Here is an 18696-nt window from a genome sequence, read left to right as displayed (position 1 = left end):
ACTGAATCCCATTATATAGTTGATTATGCTAATTAAGATACTTTTGTGGGGTGGATGGGGATGAGGGCAGTCTTAGTACGTAGCCCTGGCTAACCTGGAACCTGACCAGGTTGCCTTGAACTCACAGAGATCCACCTGCCTCTGCTACCCAAGTGCTGGGATTAAAGGAGTGTGCCACCATACCCAGCTATACATGTTATTTTTGAAAAGGAATATACTTGTATAAAGAAACAGATAGATCAAAAGGGGGAAGACAGATGTTAAAAAATAAGAATAAATAAACATTTTTTTCTAAAAGAAGAAATTCAACGTAACTATCAGCAAAACTGGACCCTTCTTTTATAAAACTCACAAAAATGAATTTGAAGCTGGCTATTGTGGCAAATTCCTATAATTTCAGAACTTGGGAGGCAGAAACAGAAGTGAGTTCAAAGCCAGCCTGGACTACATCCCAAACACCAGACCAGCCAGGGCTACTGAGCAAAACCTTATCTCAGAAAATTTCTTTAAAACATTGACATCTGAAACGGAGTTAAGATCTAAACATAAAGCCTACAACTGCAGAATGTGAGAAAGCAGAGAAGATGCTCTTGATGCTGGCCTTGGCGATGATTTCTGGAGACAGCACCACAGCCCCAGGTAAAAGAAGCAAAAATAACAACTAGACCACACCAGACTCAAAGCTTCTGCCCAGGAAAGGAAAAGGTACTCGCAAGCCATACACCTGACAAGGGTCAGTTCTTGAGACATAAAAGGAACTCAAGAACTCAAGGGCAAAAAGCAAACTTCCCTTTGAGCCCTGAGCTGTCTGGAGGTTGGTCCCCCAGGCAGTGACCTAAAACTGCAGCAAGAACCTGAAGAGACACCCTTTTCAAACATGTATAAATTACCACTAGTTAATGAGAAAGATGCTTGACACCACAAATCCTCAGAGAACTGCAAGTCAAGACCCTGGGGGCCAGGCATGGTGGCACACACCTTCAATCCTGGTGCTTGGAAGGCAGAGGCAGGAGGATCTGGTCTATACAGCAAGCTCCAGGATAGCCAGTACCACAAAGAGAGACCAAAACCAAACAAACAAACCCCTGAGATATCCTCTCACACCTCTTAGGAAATACATCATTTGTCTATATATTACTGATTATTTCTTTATCCTCATTCTCATGGGCTAATTTTGTTCCTCCAAAATTCCTAAGTTCGAGTTCTATCCCCATTAGAGAGGCAATTAAGGTTAAATGAGGTCATAAGGATGTAAGCCTGATCCCAAAGGTTTGGTATCTTTTCAAGAAGAGATACCTGAGATCAGACATGGGAGGATGAGCCACTTATAACCAGGGAGAGCTGGGGATGCAGCTCAGTAGAGGGGTGCTTACCTGGCACCTTAGAAGCCCTAGCCACTACTTCCAGTTACCTAGGTTCAACCTCTAGCATTCAAAAGCAGTAACACATGAAACCAGGAAGAAAGACCACACCAGAAATTAACCCTGACAGCACCGTGTTATTGGCCTTCTAGGTGCCAAAGTATGAGAAAATAATTCTGCTGTTTAAGTCAGCCAGTCTGTGGCTTCTTCCCAGAAGCCTCTCCTCGTCTTCTGTTCTCTAACACAGAGTTTCTCAACCTCAGCACTACTGCCATTTGAAGCAGTATACTTCTTTGTTTAGGGGGGCGGCCTGTTTCCCTAAAGGATGTTTATCAGCATCCCTGACCTCTAACAGTAGCCATGACCCTTTCCTCCAGTTTAGACAACCAAAAGTCTCCAGACACTGTCACTGTCCCCTAGGAAAAATAATTCCCAGTTGAGACTACCAATCTAATGTAAGATATTTAATAATGATCACCCTTATATCTCATTACTTAAGGATCTAAAAGTAGAAATATAACTCATATTGAACTTCTCCCAAAGACAATGGTTTCAGTTTTTTTGTTTGGTTGGTTGATTTTTTGAGAGAATTTCTCTATGTAGCCCTGGCTGCCCTGGAACTTGCTCTATAGACCAAGCTGGCCTTGAACTCACAGAGATCCGTCTGCCTCTGCCTCCTGAGTATTGCCCTGCAAGACAGTGGTTTTTTAAATCTGTTTTGGAGAGTTAGCATGTTCCACTAACATAAGGAATAGTTACATCTTATTAGATGAAAACATAATTTTGCCACTGTCTTTATTTGCTGGTTAAGTACAGTTTTAACAGAGGCATGTGTCCCTCATCTGTTGGACACAGTGAGGGATGCTACAGAACTGCAGTGTCCACCTCAGCAACTGGCTTCTCAGACTGCATGGAAAGCCTGGGACCCGCCAGCTTCCTTCTAACCTGGATATCCCCACAAGTGTTCAGGCTGAATTCTATACAAATCCTCTCCCACTCAGGAGTGACTCTGCTCTTCTCACTGACACTGAGGGACAGGGAATGTCCTGTGGCTCTTGCTTTAGACTATGCGAGAACGGAGGAAAGCAGTCATCTCCCTCTACACAACCTATGCACTCTTCCCAAAGTCCCTAAATCAGTCGTTAGTAAGTCAATGTATAGCAATTGGCAGAGTGATAAAGTATCTACCCGCTTGGGCGGTGGTGGTGAAGAGATGGCTCGGTGGTTAAGAGAACTGGCTGCTCTTGCAGAGGACCTGGGTTCGCTTCCCAGCCCCCACATGGTGACTCCCAATGTTCTGTAACTCCAGTTCCAGGGATCCAATGCCCTCTTACGGCCTCAGAGGGCACCAGGAACACACACACATTGCACAGACACACGTGCAGGCAAAACACTCACATGCATATAATAAGACATTCTTTTTAATTCTCAAAAGACAGGAAAGAGGGGAGACTAACTGGGAAGAGAAAGCTGTAACAGAGCAGTGCATCTGATCAAAGTATTTCACATGCGTGCATAAAAACACAATAATAAAGCCCGTTATTATATGCAATTAATATATGCTGATAAAAACATTTTACAAACCCATACAGTGACTGGCTCCCAAGGAACCACAATTGAGGTTGTGCTCTGACTCTCACATATATACATACACATGTGCATTCGCACACACATATATTTGTACACACACATAAAACAGACATAGACAAAAACGTAGCAATCATTCCGTACAATTTTACAAGTAAACAAAAGTGAACCAGCTCAAGAATCCTTACCTTAGTATTCTTGACAGCAACTGGATAGTCCACCCCTGGCAGGGGCAAAAAGAACTAGTGAAACTTTTGTTTGAGCAAAAGAAAGCTGTCATTATTGGAAATATTATACCAGTAACAAATTTAAATGACTGTGTTAATTGTACTCTAATTTTCATTCTGAAGCTTTTTTTTTTTTTTTTACCAAGTAAGAAGACTAAAATAACTCATATTTGACAAAACATAAAACTCTGGCATGTTTTAGTATGGCTTCTTTTAATTCATTAACTAATACGCATTCTCTAGCTTACCCTAGCCCAGACCCCTATTTCACTGAACAACAACTCCATGCTCTGCGTGTACAGCAGCACCATCATAATGAACTGAATGTAACCCACAGAACTAAAGCATGAGATAGTAAACACAAGACAACCTTGTGTCCCAGTGTTGGCGACCAATTCCTTGCACTGGTTGTTCAGAGAAGCAAAGATTTTCACAACACAAAAATTCCAATAATGAACTGACCATTTAGCAAGTTTGTTCCCACTTATTGATGAGCCATTAACAGCCCATAAAGCTTATGGACAGGGAAAAAAGACGACAATCTGCCTATATTGTGAATTTGACTTATTCTGCTACCCACTTATAACAATTTTATTTAATAAATTTGTTCGTCGTGTTAGAGTGTAGAAAGATGCTGGGTGAGTGATTCGTACAATCCAGATGTCCTTCAAACCCTGCTAAGGAAGAACCTGATTCTCTTTCAAATTTCCTTAGAGCAAACAGAATGCTTACAAACCTCTTGTTTTACTAAAAAAGAAAACTACTCATCTCAAAGCAAAACGAAACAGGCTGGAACTGCAGTCTAAGAGGGGAACAGGGGTCAGACTCGGAATGGCTGAGTCTTTTGATGATACTGGTCTGCTGTTGGAAATCTGGGTGTGTCCGAAGAGAGCCAGCCACTTACTACTGCTAAACCATATCCCCAACAGTCCGATTCAAGAAGTCTGTATGTACAGTAAACACTGCAGAGAGGTGCCGACTCTGACCTTCGGGGAACTGTCTGGAGGCCAACTATACATAACAGCCTTGGCTGTCAGACTCCAGTGTCAGTCAAATGTCTACTCAGTGCCTAGTTCTAGCAGCACACAGACACCCGGGAACTGTGGGTCTGCTCTGTCCAATCGCACCCATCCCCCTGCTGCACTCGCCTGACTCTGTGCCCTACTCTAGCCTGGCTCCTGGGAGTCTCCTATAGGCATCACCCAGAGGGGAAAAAAAAAATCCTTTTTTTTTTTTTTTTAATTAATACAAGCATTTTGTAGAGAAGACGGGGATAACTTACCATCCTTACTTCTGGAAGGGCTTTCTTTAGCTATTTCAATATCTTTTACCTCGAAACCTTTCAAGATAGAGCCACCTGCATCTTGGAAATCCTGGGCAAATGACAGAGCTACTTGCTTATAGTCCACAATGCCAGTATATGGACAATCAATAGCCATTAGACCCTAGGACAAAAGTATAGAAAGGTCAACGAACACAGTCAAGAATCAGTAAAGTTCATTCAAAGTTGTCCCCCAACCCCCCAAGACAGGGTTTCTTTTTGTAACAGTCCTGGCTGTCCTGGAACTCCCTTTGTAGACCAAGCTGGTCTTAAAAACACAGCTCCACCTGCCTCTGCCTCCTTAGTGCTGGGATTAAAGGCGTGCACCACCACCACCCAGTTGCAAAGCTTTAATCTTGTTTGGAATTTTATGCTTCTTTATTTTGATGGGTAACACACATTATCCTCGCATAACAACAACCTAACATTGTTTAAAACAGTGACAGAGAAGTCCGCTCTTGTTAAATGCCTAAATTTGGTCATGAACGTGTGTGTGTGTGTGTGTGTGTGTGTGTGTGTGTGTGTGTGTGTGTGTGTGTGTGTGTGTGTATGTGTGTATAGGTGTGTGTGATGTGATGTGCCTACTAGAGGGGAGGAATAATACTTGCTAAATAAAGCTGGGTGGTGGCGCACGCCTTTAATCCCAGCACTCAGGAGGCAGACAGGTGGATCTCTGTGAGTTAGGGGTCAGCCTAGGCTACCGAGTGAGTTCCAGGACAGCCAGGGCTGTTACACAGAGAGACCCTGTCTCGGAAATAAATGAATAAATAAAGCACTAGCTTTTGTAGCGGTGCACACATCACTCACGGCCAGTGAGAACTCAAAGCTGTTCTAGCTCCCTGGTCACATGGTATGCAGGGCACTGCAAGGATCTGCTGCAGGTCTTCCAGACCGTAAACGGGGAATGGAGACATTCCCTGACTAATTCAGCTTCATTCAGGTAATAAGAGAAATGAACAGCCTGGTTTTTGTTGTGTTTCTCTCTGTCACTGAAGGCATGCATATAAGTCTAAATTCATGCGTATTTTATTTATTTATTTATTTGTGAATAAATGGTGAATGTGCCACTAGTCACACACAAATACCGAGTATGTTTTGGTGCTAAACCTTGCACTGTATATACACATCAGTTATCCCAATCATTTTCCCTTAGAAGGTTACTGGTTCTCAGACAACTAATGCCTGGAGCTGAGTGCAACCAGTCGTTTTTTATGACGTTTTGTTTGGTCAACACAGCATTGCTGTTCATTTTTAAATTAATATCTGAAATAACGTTTTAAATATTTCACTGGTATATTGCCTTAAAATCTTTTCACTCTTCCTCCTTCCACAAACAATGTTTCCAGAAGCCGGGGTCAGGCCAAGGGCTCACAAAACATGCAACATTTAGCAAACCTCACCATTTACCTAACCAGGCTTGATTCTAGCTCACAAAAAGCCTGTTAGGGTTAGGAAGTCGCTCCTGTTTTGATATGATTGACACATGACTTTATGCTAGACTTACTGTCCAACAATCCACAGATTCATCAGTCAAAAGCTACACTCAATCTTAGCCTCTAGATAGGATGCTGGGCACAACAACCTTGGAAGGTAATGTTTCAAGAGTTTAAGCCACAGAACTAACTCCCTTACCTAGCATAAAAACTGTGACACGGGAGGTATAGAAATGTTCAGCAAACGTGCTTCGTTCTGAATCAACAGTTCTTTAGAATCCAAACATCCTCCTATTCCCTTTGTACTCCTGGTACCTGCACACAAACCCCTCAAATATTTCCTGAGTGAATAAACATCTGAGGCACGTCTTTAAATTGCTGCATTTTCACCTTTCAGAACTCTAGAGAGGCTCCCTTCTGTTTTTTTCTCTTCCTAGTCTTGGTCTTGCTCCTTCTGAGGAAGTGTGGGTGCCCCTAACCGAATGTGTACGGAAAGTGTGGAACAAGCCATCGGGGCCAAGCCGTCCAGTTCCCAGGTCCAGGCCTGGCTATAGCACGGTCGGCTGAGATGGGGCTGGTGGGCAGGCTGGTTGTGCTCTCAACCTGGAGACTGGCCGTGCACTGTCTAGATTAGCAGGTCCCAGCTTGAAAAATAATGTGATGGCAGGTCAAGCGGCTGGAAGGTGGGTCAAGGAGAGTCGGGACCTAAACCCAGTAAGGAGACAAAGGAGAAAAGCATGTGCTTGAACTCTTATGCTGAGAGGAAGGGCACCCGGGTCAGACGAGTCAGGACTGTCACCGGGGATGACTCAGAGGGGACCATCAAGAGTTGTTCCCCACTTCAAAGTGTGCAGAGGCAGCTTCAAGCTTTGCGAGACCTCGCCCTGGGGTTACTCAGCCTTCTTCAAGGGATCTGGAGCAAGGAATGCTTAGAGTTGACCTAATGAACATCTTTGTAGCAGCCAGGAGACTCGGGAGCGACTGTGTACCATGGAAACATTCGTGGTTGTAGTGGTGAGGATGGGAGGAAGGGAGGAACTCCCTCAAGGTCCCTCTGTGAAATAACCAGACTGTATTTCCCACCATGTATTGTCACAGTTATGACTACAGATGACATCACATAGAGCACAACACTGTGTGGCAGCTTCAGAGACAAGCATGGTCCACCTCTGTTATAAGTCCTCTATCCAATCTTCAAGGGGGCTGTTCGCCTCTGGGAAGGCTGCTTTCCCTCTTACGCTAACAGCAAGTCAGAGAATGACTCCATCGGAGCAGTTAGCACTCTGTGCTATATTAACACCTATCTCCTGTCACACTATGACTCCTTTCAGGCGGGCAGCCACACTTTATTCCTCATCGTTCATATCTGCAGTGTCTAAGGTATTGGCACATAGCAAATAAAGTTTGCCTTGACTCAAACAGAAAATAAACCTGTTTTGAGTCCATTATTGGGAGCAAAGCACTTGTTAGGAGCCTGGGAAAATAGCAACCGATTTTTTCTATCTTTTCCTTTTTTTCAAGACAGAGTGTTGCTATGTAGCTATTGCTGTCCTGGAACTCACTCTGTAGCCCAGGCTAGCCTCAAACTCACAGAGATCCGCCTGACTCTGTCTCTCAAGTGCTGGGATTAAAGGCATGTGCCACCACACCTGGCTCAGTGCACATCTATCACTTCTTATTATCAGTACATACACCTCATCTGCCTCATTCAAAGGATTTAGAAGGATCATATGGTCAGGTTTGAAGAAAATATCCAGATTCATCCTCAATCTTCACAAGATGAGAAAATTTTTGAAAAATTAAAAAATTGAGAAACTGTAGACAGTAAAGCCTGATAAAGAGTACTGGGCTTTGGTTCCTGGTGTCTCTAGTCTTTACAGCTCTTCTTGAGAACACACAGCAGAGGACAACGAGATAAGGCCTTTCAGATCCCCTAAACTTCGGCACGGCAGGGAGAATCTGTTCTCAGGCTCTAAAATGGAATTATCTCTACAGCGTGGCCAAACCTGTAGAGGTCAAAAGGTTTTTTTTGTTTGTTTGTTTGTCTTTTCAAACAAATTGTTAAATTTTAAAGAGGTTTTTCATTAGCAGATAAAATTATTATGTTAAGGGTTGGAGAGATGGCTCAGAGGTTAAGAATACCGGCAGCTCTTCCAGAGGTCCTGAGTTCAATTCCCAGCAACCACATGGTGGCTCACAACCATCTATAATGAAATCTGGTGCCCTCTTCTGGGGTGTAGAAATATATGCAGACAGAACATTGTATACATAATAAATATTTTAAAAAAATTATTATGCTAAACTGGTATTCCTTTTTGAAGTTTATAAATTGTTTTATTCTCAAAGGCAATTCATGCCAGTGAAATTCCAACTTACTAACTTCACAATCAAAACATATTAAATCCACACAAAACTATGAAATACCAACAAATTTAGTGTGCTTTCGGAAAACACTTATTCAGTACAAGTTAGAGAAGGCTGAGTTTTTTCCAGACTGAGTTTTCCAGCACCAGGCCCCACCATAAGTCCTGGCAGACCAAACTGAAATGCAGTCACTTTCATGTCAGCAAAACTGTTCATTTAATCTTAAGAACCCAGAGGCAGAAAAACCAGCCAAATCTCCACGCTGAGCAGCTGCAGTCAGCGTGACAAAGCACCCTATTTGAACTAGCAGGAAAGAAACACTGAAAGTGCCCACCTGCTCTGTGTGCCCTTGCTGCTTTCCTCGGCCCTCTCTGTCTAAGCCGCCTCGGCTCGGCTTCCTGGAGCCACTTTTTAGCTGGGCTACTGTAACTAAGACATGGTAGCGTAGAGGGGCCCCAAAACAGCTTGACCACACAGCTGCCATGACAGGCAACACCCAGACCCAGGAAAAGCCATAAGCTGACCCCACCCAGGGAGGGCCTACATCTAAGGGGAAGTACCTGACATCCCAAACATTCCAACCATTAGATAAGGTGGCCAGATGTCCCTGAGTCTAACACACACCTATTTCTGTTTTACAGATACCCCTAGACAACTGTCAGCCAATCAGGGTCCTGAACCCTAGAAACCCCCTCACCCCAACCTCTGCTATGATAAAAACTCTACCCCACCTGAGCTTGGGATTCTCTGCTCTCACTGCTACGTTAGACAGACAGAGAAACCAAGCCTGGAGCTTGAAGGTAATAAAGGCTCTTTGCTTTTGCATATGGGATTCGGTCTCCATGGTGGTCTTTTGGGGGTCCCCAGAATCTGGGCATAACAGTTAGCACATACTGTAATTACAACATAATACACGACACAACAGGACAGAACACAGTCCATTCATGACCCAGACACTTGCTATCAAAAAAGGGTGCTGCGTGCAGTAGAGGAAATATAGTCTCTATAAATGATGCTCAACTGGATATTCATGGGGGAGGGGTGAACATACCTTGACCTATGCCTTATGCTATATACAAAACTCAATTCCAAATGAAAGGTAAAATGCAGTTTTTAGTCAAACTGTTGCAGGATATTTGATCACACTGTGAACCCCAAGATTTTATTGTTTACTAGAAAAACCTATTTCTAGTTGTGGTATGGCTCAGCCCTAACACACAACTTTAATCCAAGAGCTTTCTGCTTGAATACTGTAAACAGGATTAAATAAACTCAACTATAGAGAGCAAGCAACCAGTTAACAGGAAAAAACCATAGCGAGTAAGGGAGTCAGGAGGATGGACAGAGAGACACACAGGAAGTAGAAGGGAGGGACTTTCAGTTTGAGGAGCTTTGTGATGGTAGGAGAGCGGAGAGGCTTCAGGGACTGCAGATACTACGGGTAGAGGAGGAGGGTCAGTCGGGCGCTTTCTCTGCCTCTCTGAGCTAGCAGGCTTTCACCCCAGCATCTGGCTCCTGAGTCTTTATTGGTAAATTTGAATGATTGAGAGTTTGTACTAACAAGTATATATTCATATACATAACAGATATATACAGGCTATGTAATGGACTTCTAAAGTTAGTAAGAATTAATAATTATTAAAGAAGCAATAAACCCAATAGAAATATGGTCAAACCACTCAAATAGGAACTTCTAGGGGAAAAGTTTCCAAGTCAGAAATAAACATATGAAGGTATGTAACACCGGCTCATTGGGAAAATGTAACTTAAAAGCATAATATAATGCTACAGTTTGAGAATATCTAAGCTGAAAATATATAAAACTTTTAAAATATCAACAGGATGCTCAAAAACTATTTGAATTTGGGAACATTTTGATTTGTCTGAAGTTTTGGATTAGGCATGTTCAACATCCCCGAATCTGGAAGATTTCTAGCCTACTGAATTTTCAGTAGATAGATTCAGCTTGTAGGACATACCCACAAAAGTGGCTTCAGTGAAAAAAAAGACCACGTGTCTGAGGATACAGAGCAACTGGAACTCTATGTGACGGAGAGAATAAGCCAAGGTACTTTGGAAAATGTTTTGGCAATATCTGCCAAAGCTGAACATAAACACATAAACTGCAACCTAACAATCTCTCTCTGATGTATATATACCCAATAGCAATATTAACATTTTTTACCAAAACATATATTCTAGAATGTTCATTCACAGCAGCATTATTTGGAACAGTTTATGGAAACTACCATGTGCACCAGGCTGGTCAATCACTCACCCTGCAATATGGTTCCTTCTTTTTTATTTCCTCCTGCTGGATCAGTCTCAAGCCTTGGACTCCATTCTGCAGACCTCTCTCATACAGAGCCTGAAGTCTGGGAATTTCGTCTCGTTCAACAGCTACTATTAGCTTCAGAAAATGACAAAACGCATGAATAGAGTTAAAAATATCACCAGCTATCAAATATATAGCCAATGTAAAAATCACAAATTATTACATTCTCAAACAAGGCTAATATAAAGCATTTTTCTTTCATAAATCTACTTTTCTTTATTCATTATTTTATTACTTTCCTTCACTAAGAAAAAAATGTCTTAAGAAAATAGCATTAAAAATAATTTTCCCAACTGTGAAATGCAGCCTCAATTTCCATTTCTTGCTTCAGTATAATCCCAGCCATATACAACTCTTATCATTATCACTTCCTCCATCCCAGCAACAAGAGAAGTACATGTTTACAGCTTTCTTTCGTTCCTTTTAAGATTTATTATGTGTATGGGTGTTTTGCCTGCATGTAGGTCTTTGCACCATTTGTGTGCGATGTCCCACGGAGGGAAGAGAGGGTCATGGATCCCCTAGAACTGGAGTGACAGGTGGTTCTGAGCCATGTGGGTGCTGGGAATTGAACATGGGTCCTCTGCAAGAGCAGCCAGTGTTCGTAACTGCTGAGCCATATCTCTAGCGCCATTTGCATCTTTCAAAGTAAGTACCTTTCTTATTTCTACAGGGAAATGTGAAATGCTAGTTCATAAAAAACAGTCAATAATCAGTATAATGGGGCACTGCTCTCAGCAAACTATTCTTTTTTGTTGTTGTTGTTGTTGTTTTTGTTTTTTTCGAGACAGGGTTTCTCTGTGTTGTTTTGGTGCCTGTCCTGGATCTCGCTCTGTAGACCAGGCTGGCCTCAAACTCACAGAGATCCGCCTGGCTCTGCCTCCTGATTGCTGAAATTAAAGGCATGTGCCACCACTGCCCAGCTTAATCAACTTTCCTCAGAACTCTTTTCCTATATATCTTGGAGAAAGATCTGTAATTGAGTTTCTTCTTAATTCACAGCAAGGCAAAACCCAGATACACACTCATGGGTACATTAGCATGCACAAGCCACTACCTCATACCAAAGAGTCAACAGAATTCCCTGAGGCAATGCTTCTGGTCAAGGTACAAAGGCTACTTAAGTCAATAAACGATTAACTTTTCAAACAAAAATGAGTCAAAGGACACCGTCAAGAAAGTAAAAAGACAGATGACAGAATGGGAGTATTTGTAAATCATAAAGCAGATGAAGGCTTGCCATCTTGACCTCTTACAACCCAACGGAAACTACACAACTTTCTCCTTCCTTTCCCCACTTAACATTCTGTCAGGGCATTTTCTCACATTACTAAAAAAAAATTGTAACGCATCTTCTTTTTAATGTAATGCATCTTGAATGACAATAATGAGCTTTCAGACTTAAAATGTGGAAAAAGGACATCATGACCAACCTTATAAAATAAGACTCATAAAGGGTGGCGTGAACGACTAACTATGCCAAAGAAAGCAGACCATTCAGATGCTCAAATTGTTAGAAAGATACTTCTGAAAATGACTCACAACAAACAACAAAACCCTGAACTGAACAGTGACAAGTAAAGCAAACAAAAACTTCCAACAAAGACATTTCAGTTATAGAAGATTCTCAAAATGACAGTTTTCTGATGGAGAACAGAGTAATTGCCAAGAGTTAGGAAGAACAGAAAGGTAGGATGTGACCAGAGAGGGACAGATAATGAATCTTTGTGGTGATGGGACATGGTATTTATTGACAATGAACAGTCCATTGTGAATGGGCTTCCATAAACGTTATACATAAATACCTATAACTGTATTATTCATAATAAAAAAAGCAGAAAAAAATCATAAATGCATCAACTGATAAGTACCTAAACAAAATGAGGCCCATTCACATAATGGAATGAGCCATAAAAAAGAGTGAAGTACTAATTAATGCTACAACATGGATCACCTCTGAAAACATTATGGTAAGTATATATCTTTTTTAAATGTCATAAAATAGCACATGTTCTGATATAATTCTATTTATAAGATATATATAAGCTGGGTAATGGTGGTACACACCTTTAATCCTAGCACTTGGGAGGCAGAGGCAGGTGGATCTCTGTGAGTTCAAGGCCAAGCCTGGTTTACAGAGTAAGTTCTAGGACAGCCAGGACTACATAGAAAAGCCCTGTTTTTTTAAAAGAGAGAGAGAGAGAGAGAGAGAGAGAGAGAGAGAGAGAGAGAGAGAGAGAGAGACAAAGTATAAAGCAGGTAACTATATAGAAACAGAAAACAAAATAATTATTAGACACTCAGGAGAGGTAGGAATGGAGAGCTGGTATATGGTTTATTTTGAGGGTGATGAAAATATTCTAAAATTAGTATTGATAGTGGCACAACTCATAAATACACTAATAATTAAATTGTATACTTACTGTATGTAGTAAAACTTAATTTTTAATTACATAAAGTCATCACATCATTTTTGTTATTCCTTAGACTACATTAAATTACATAGCTACAAGAGCAGAAAAAGTCACATCTTTTTTAAATTTTCGACATTAAACCTAAGAAAACATTAGTTATAAACAAGCCAAGGGGCTGGAGAAATGGCTCAGAGGTTAAGAGCACTGGCTGCTCTTCCAGAGGGCCTGGGTTCAATTCCCAGCACCCACATGGCAGCTCACAACTGTCTGTAACTCCAGTTCTAGAGGATCTGACACCCTCACACAGGCAAAACTCCACTGCATATTAAATAAAGAAATCTTAAAAAATAAATAAATAAAATAAACAAGCCAAGGCCCTAGTGAAATGCTGTACCTTGCCACATTGCTTGTAGGGGATTCCCTTGAGGTTACAGTACTCATAGATGAGGGCGGCGCCTTCTACACACAATTTAGCTTTCAGAGATTCTGGTTTATAGTAAATTCCACTATGTATGACACCACTGTTCCGTCCAGTCTGGTGAAGAGCTATAAAACAAGAGAGACAGGGTATGAAAGGTGAATGACTCACACAGAACCTAGGAGGTAAAGAGCAATTATCCATGTAGCAGTCAGAGGCCACATCATTTAAAACTTCTGCCTAGATGTGTTCTGATTCTTGGCACCTTCCTATAGCAGCTACCCTGGCATCACTGCTAAATCACTCCTGCCCATCTCCAAGTCCCACTTAAGCTGTGTTTAAACACCATTTCCCCAAACCACTTTAAAGGCCTACCATGACTCTCTGCACATGCTCCAAGGCCTTTTTTGGAGGGAAGTGAAGTTGTTAGTATCAATCGGGACAATCCTAGAGGTTGATGGAGAATGAACACAAGCCTGGGAAGACCATGCTGCCCCCTGGGGTACCAGGGTACTCAAGCTCCAGCAGCACATTTAGAGCATGCCCTTGTGTGCTCTTCAGTCTCCCTACCCCCTCTTCTTCCTGACACCCCATACAACCCCCCAAATCAACCACCTCCATGCAAGCCCTTGTCCCAGACTTTCCTTTCAAGAGAACCCAAAATGAGACACTACCATCAACGTTTTTCATGACTGATTCAGTCGTCAAAGGAAGCAGGTTCCCAGCAAGCTGATGGTATACATACCTAAATCTTTCTCCTTTTCTACAACACCAATTGAAAGTCCGGGATGTTTCAGGATGAGTGTTCTGGCAGAGGCAAGCCCCACAATTCCGCCGCCGATGATGACTATATCAAATGAACTTTAAGAGAAAGCAAGTTTTAAGAATTTATGTTTATAGACCTCACCGAACTTCACTGGCATAATTTTCATTAATGAGAAACTAAAGTACAAATTTGTCAATGACATTTTATTTATATAATAACAAATATAACATTATATATCATATATGTTGTTATTATTATATTTAATATACCATATATGTGACAGATAATAAGATTATATATATATATATATATATATATATCATATTGTATGATAAACAGTGTTAAAGGTCCTGTACTACATTTCAGTTATAGAAGATTCTCAAAATGACAAAGTTTTCTGATGGAGAACAGAGTAATTGTCAAGAGTTAGGAAGAACGGAGAGGTAGGATGTGACCAGAGAGGGACAGATAACGAATCTTTGTGGTGATGGCACATCGTATTGACAATGAACAGTTCACTGTGTGGACAGAAAACACACTACATGTACAGACTGTTAATACCGAAGCTGCCATGGCTCCAAAGCATGGCAAGGCTACCGCAGGCCCCGTTGTTCATGCCACATAGGGCCGCAACAGCATCACCTGGAGAAAACCCGGAAGCCACGTAACAAAGCAGGTAAGTTGGGAATGTTCTCTATCCAAAGAAATGTCCACTTAGGCAAATATAAAACACACAAAAAGAAGAGGCCTGATATTCTCTATCAGAGAGCCTAAGAAAAGGAATCCAGGCATTGAGCTTGATTTCCTATTTAATGTTGAATCACAGGTTGAGACAGTACATCCCAGCCTTCACAGGCTGGGACCTCTATTCCCTCCTGTTCTCTAATGGCCCACTTTAGGTGACAGTGATCCCACTCAGTGCCCACCCGATGGAGCCAATGTTCTTTCTTCACCTGGAGAAACTCTAGAGACAACCTCTTCTAAGGGTCCTGTTTCACCGGAGTCCACACGCATGCTGTTCACACTCCTGGCAGGGTTCACCCTACAAGGTGCAACTGAAAGGGGTTCTTAATTTGGGGCTCTTCACCAGACAAGCTTCCCACCAGCATCTAAGGAGCTAGGTGGCCGGCTGGGGGCTCAGGTCCTCAGCGGATGTTGGAGATACTAAGACCTTCCCTTGGGCTTTCTGTCAGCGGCTCGTCCGTCTGGGGAGCCGCAAGCTGCATTCTCCTTTTGACCCGAAGTTAGTTCATCTCCTTGGCGGGGCTTCCTTTATCTTACTGTCTCTTTGCCCTTCCAGACAGAATCAGATGTTGAAGTTCTGCTAGGACTAGAGTCTCTGAATGAATCTTCTGGTCACTGCACCCTCCTCAGCTTAGCTCCATGATGGAGCATTTATCATTTATTGTGGGCTCCTGGGGGGCAGGGAGGTGGGTTAGGGGAACTGTGGGTGCAAGTGGAACAAGGGGTGATGAGGGTTGGGGCCCACTACATGAGACAAACGATGAGTGCCCCTGTGGGAGGATGGGCTGTGGCCAAGGTTCTCTCCAGAGACCTTAGCACAACTGACACCATGTTGGAAGCACCATTCTGACCTTAGCACCCAGCACGGAGGCCCCCAAACTTGCCAATACGGGAATGAAGGGCTAATCCATCTAAGACCTAGTCCATAGTTCCAGGATCCAGGAAAGTTTCTAAATGTACTAACCCTGCTTTTTGGCTCTGTAGTTTCACTTTTCGCTAACTGTTCCTGCTAACCCAAGTGTGTCAACCAGGAGGCGGGTCTTGTGCATAAAAGTCAAAGAACAGTGAGGCTCAGGGCTGCATGATTTGGACAAGTTCCCTGTGCAGGCACTGGCTGGGGCAATACAGACTTTCTATTCAGCGTTAAGAGTGTCCATGTGAGCCGGGCGGTGGTGGCGCACGCCTTTAATCCCAGCACTCGGGAGGCAGAGGCAGGTGGATCTTTGTGAGTTCGAGGCCAGCCTGGTCTACAGAGCAAGATCCAGGAAAAGGCGCAAAGCTACACAGAGAAACCCTGTCTCAAAAAACAAAAAAAAAAAAAAAAAAGAGTGACCATGTGAGGCAGGCAGTGGTGGCGCACACCTTTAATCCCAGCACTCGGGAGGCAGAGGCAGGCAGATCTCTGTGAGTTCGAGGCCAGCCTGGGCTACAGAGTGAGTTCCAGGAAAGGCAAAAAGCTACACAGAGAAATCCTGTCTTGAAAAACCAAAAAAATAAGGAAGGAAGGAAGGAAGGAAGGAAGGAAGGAAGGAAGGAAGGAAGGAGGGAAGAAAGGAAGGAAAAGAGTGTCCATGTGTTTTCTCTGGTGGAGTTGCCTCACAACACCAGTGTGTTGCTAGTATTTCATCACGTGTCTTCTCTGCAGGTTCATTTCCTCAGGGAAGAGTCCTTCTGCACCTGACACTAGATAAAAGAGCCTTCTTGGGAATTCATGATGTTCAGGGCAAACAGCCCTGCAAGTGGAAAATGTAGTTACCTTTTCCTTATTTGCAGAGTTGAAGCCATATCCCTCCATAAGGTGAAGGCCCAGACATCTGGCCACTAGCAGAAAAGAAGCCCAGCCTTTTACGACTGAATGATCGCCACCAGCTGAACTTGTGGCTTGACTCCAACTCTAGAGGTACTGTTGGCATTCTTATAACACATGTTGATCTGGCTGATCCCCCGCTGTCCAGACTTGACTGGTACCCATTTCTTATTGGTGTCACTGTTGACCATTACAGAGGCCAGCACTTGGCAGACACTGTTCATTCATTTTGCTACCAGGACAGGCACTGTAGCTCAATGTCTGGCTGAGCTGTGGAGAGCCGTCAGGAGCTCTTTTCTGGTGAGCTTCTCAAGAGGAGCTGACTGACAGCTGGGCCCTACCACCGTGTGTGCCCAGGTCCACAGTGGAACATTTCTATGCCCAAATTATGGGGATAACACAAAATCTGATTAAACTGTATAGACCTACACACAGAACACAGAGCGCATGTAAAACTGATGGAACCTGAACAACATGTGTGCATTTGTATCAATATTAATTTTTCTGACTTTGCTGTTGTACTATGCTAACACTGGGGAGAAAGGTGGAGAAGGGGGGAGGCAACATAAAATCATTCTATAATTTTTGCAACTTTCTATGGATCTACAATTGTCCCCAAATAAAAAGTATAAAAAATGTCCGGGGCTAGGAAAATGATTAATTGGTAAAACGCTTGCTGTGCACACAGAAGGACCTGAGTTTGTATCCCAAGCACCTTTATGTAAAAGCATGGTCTCACCCATCTGTAACCTTGGGGTCGGGTAGGGAGACAGGCAGATCCCTGGAGCTTGCTGGCCAGCCAACCTCCTTGAGAGACCCTGTCTCCAAAGATGGAGCAGGTGGGGTGGCACATACCTTTACTCCTGGCACTTGCAAGGCAGGGGCAGGCTGATCTCTGAGAGTTGGAGGCCAACCTGATCTACATCGGGAGTTACAGGACAGCCAGGGCTACACAGGGAAACCTTGTTTCAACACCATTTAACAGCCTCTATGGCCCTTAGGCTAAAATTTAATGTGTGGCTTAAACAAAAACACTGCTGTGACACTGTCCCTCTCCAGTGCTTTCCCACACTTTTGTCTTCCACTAAATTACATTCGTAAGGCTCACTTTCCTGTCTTAAAACAACCAAAAGCTTTCCCCCTTAAAGCTTTCGCACACAACGTTGCATTTGCCGTAGGCAGCTCACGGTAGGCAACTGAGGTGCTGCTCAGGTGGGACATCAGTGCGTGCAAGGAACTGCCCTCCCTACTGAAGCCCAGTTCTGGATCTTCCATGCAACACAGAGGATGCTAGCTAAGAATCAGCACACTGATTTACAGTGTGCTAGGTCCCTTAATCCTCAAAATGACCGCCTAGGGGCCAGACTAGGATCCTATTCACCACTCAGCCTTTAAAGTGGCTCAGAAACGGAGAGGTGGGGGCGTAGTCGGAGCCAGATTCGCTCCTGACCTCCAATCAACACTGCCTTTCCTCCCGCCCACAAATGCTGCGGATGAACCCTGCAGGTCAGCAGCTCCTGGAGTCCGAGGCTGGACCATAGAAACAGGACTTCAACGCCTAGGGCAGAGACGTCGAGTCGGGGCGTAGGTCCAGTCCGAGCCACCTCAGAGGGAAGCAGCAAGGGCAGGCCACCACCACTCACTTACCTGGTGCTGGAGCTGCGGCCACCCCCGCACAGAAGCCCGGGCCCCCGGGACGCCCGCTCGCTTGCCCGGAGGAAGCCCCCAGCAAAGCGGCACGGGGCTCGACCGCAGGCACCGCCCAGGTAACGCAGGGTGGGCCACATGGCCTGCGCCACCTCCGCTTGCCCACCAGCCTCAGCAGCGGCAGCCCGAACGACTCTACGGGCGAAGCGCGCCGCTCTCCAGCCCCGCCCCCCAGCGAGGGCCAATGAAATGCGCGCTTTTGCCTTCCGTGG

At 43.7% G+C, this 18696-nt stretch overlaps 1 protein-coding gene across 1 annotated transcript in view; it reads right to left on the bottom strand.

Annotated features, from left to right (window-relative positions):
- Nucleotides 1-18651, bottom strand: part of L2hgdh (L-2-hydroxyglutarate dehydrogenase) — a 32657-nt gene extending 14006 nt beyond the window's left edge. Inside the window, exons 1-6 of the mRNA XM_052739665.1 lie at nt 18425-18651; nt 14206-14321; nt 13437-13588; nt 10572-10703; nt 4458-4620; nt 3137-3171 (exon numbers count right to left, since the gene is read on the bottom strand). Coding sequence (XP_052595625.1) covers nt 3137-3171; nt 4458-4620; nt 10572-10703; nt 13437-13588; nt 14206-14321; nt 18425-18564 — 738 coding nt within the window. The 5' untranslated portion in view covers nt 18565-18651. The remainder of the gene's footprint in view (nt 1-3136; nt 3172-4457; nt 4621-10571; nt 10704-13436; nt 13589-14205; nt 14322-18424) is intronic.
- Between the last annotated feature and the right edge of the window lie 45 nt (nt 18652-18696).

The sequence above is a fragment of the Peromyscus californicus genome, unplaced genomic scaffold (genome assembly GCF_007827085.1).
Source record: "Peromyscus californicus insignis strain IS unplaced genomic scaffold, ASM782708v3 Scaffold_15__1_contigs__length_86483966, whole genome shotgun sequence".
In the NCBI taxonomy this organism is placed as follows: Eukaryota; Metazoa; Chordata; class Mammalia; order Rodentia; family Cricetidae; genus Peromyscus; species Peromyscus californicus.
The sequence above is the reverse complement of the archived record's forward strand: the minus strand, read 5'-3'. Positions and strand labels throughout refer to the sequence as shown.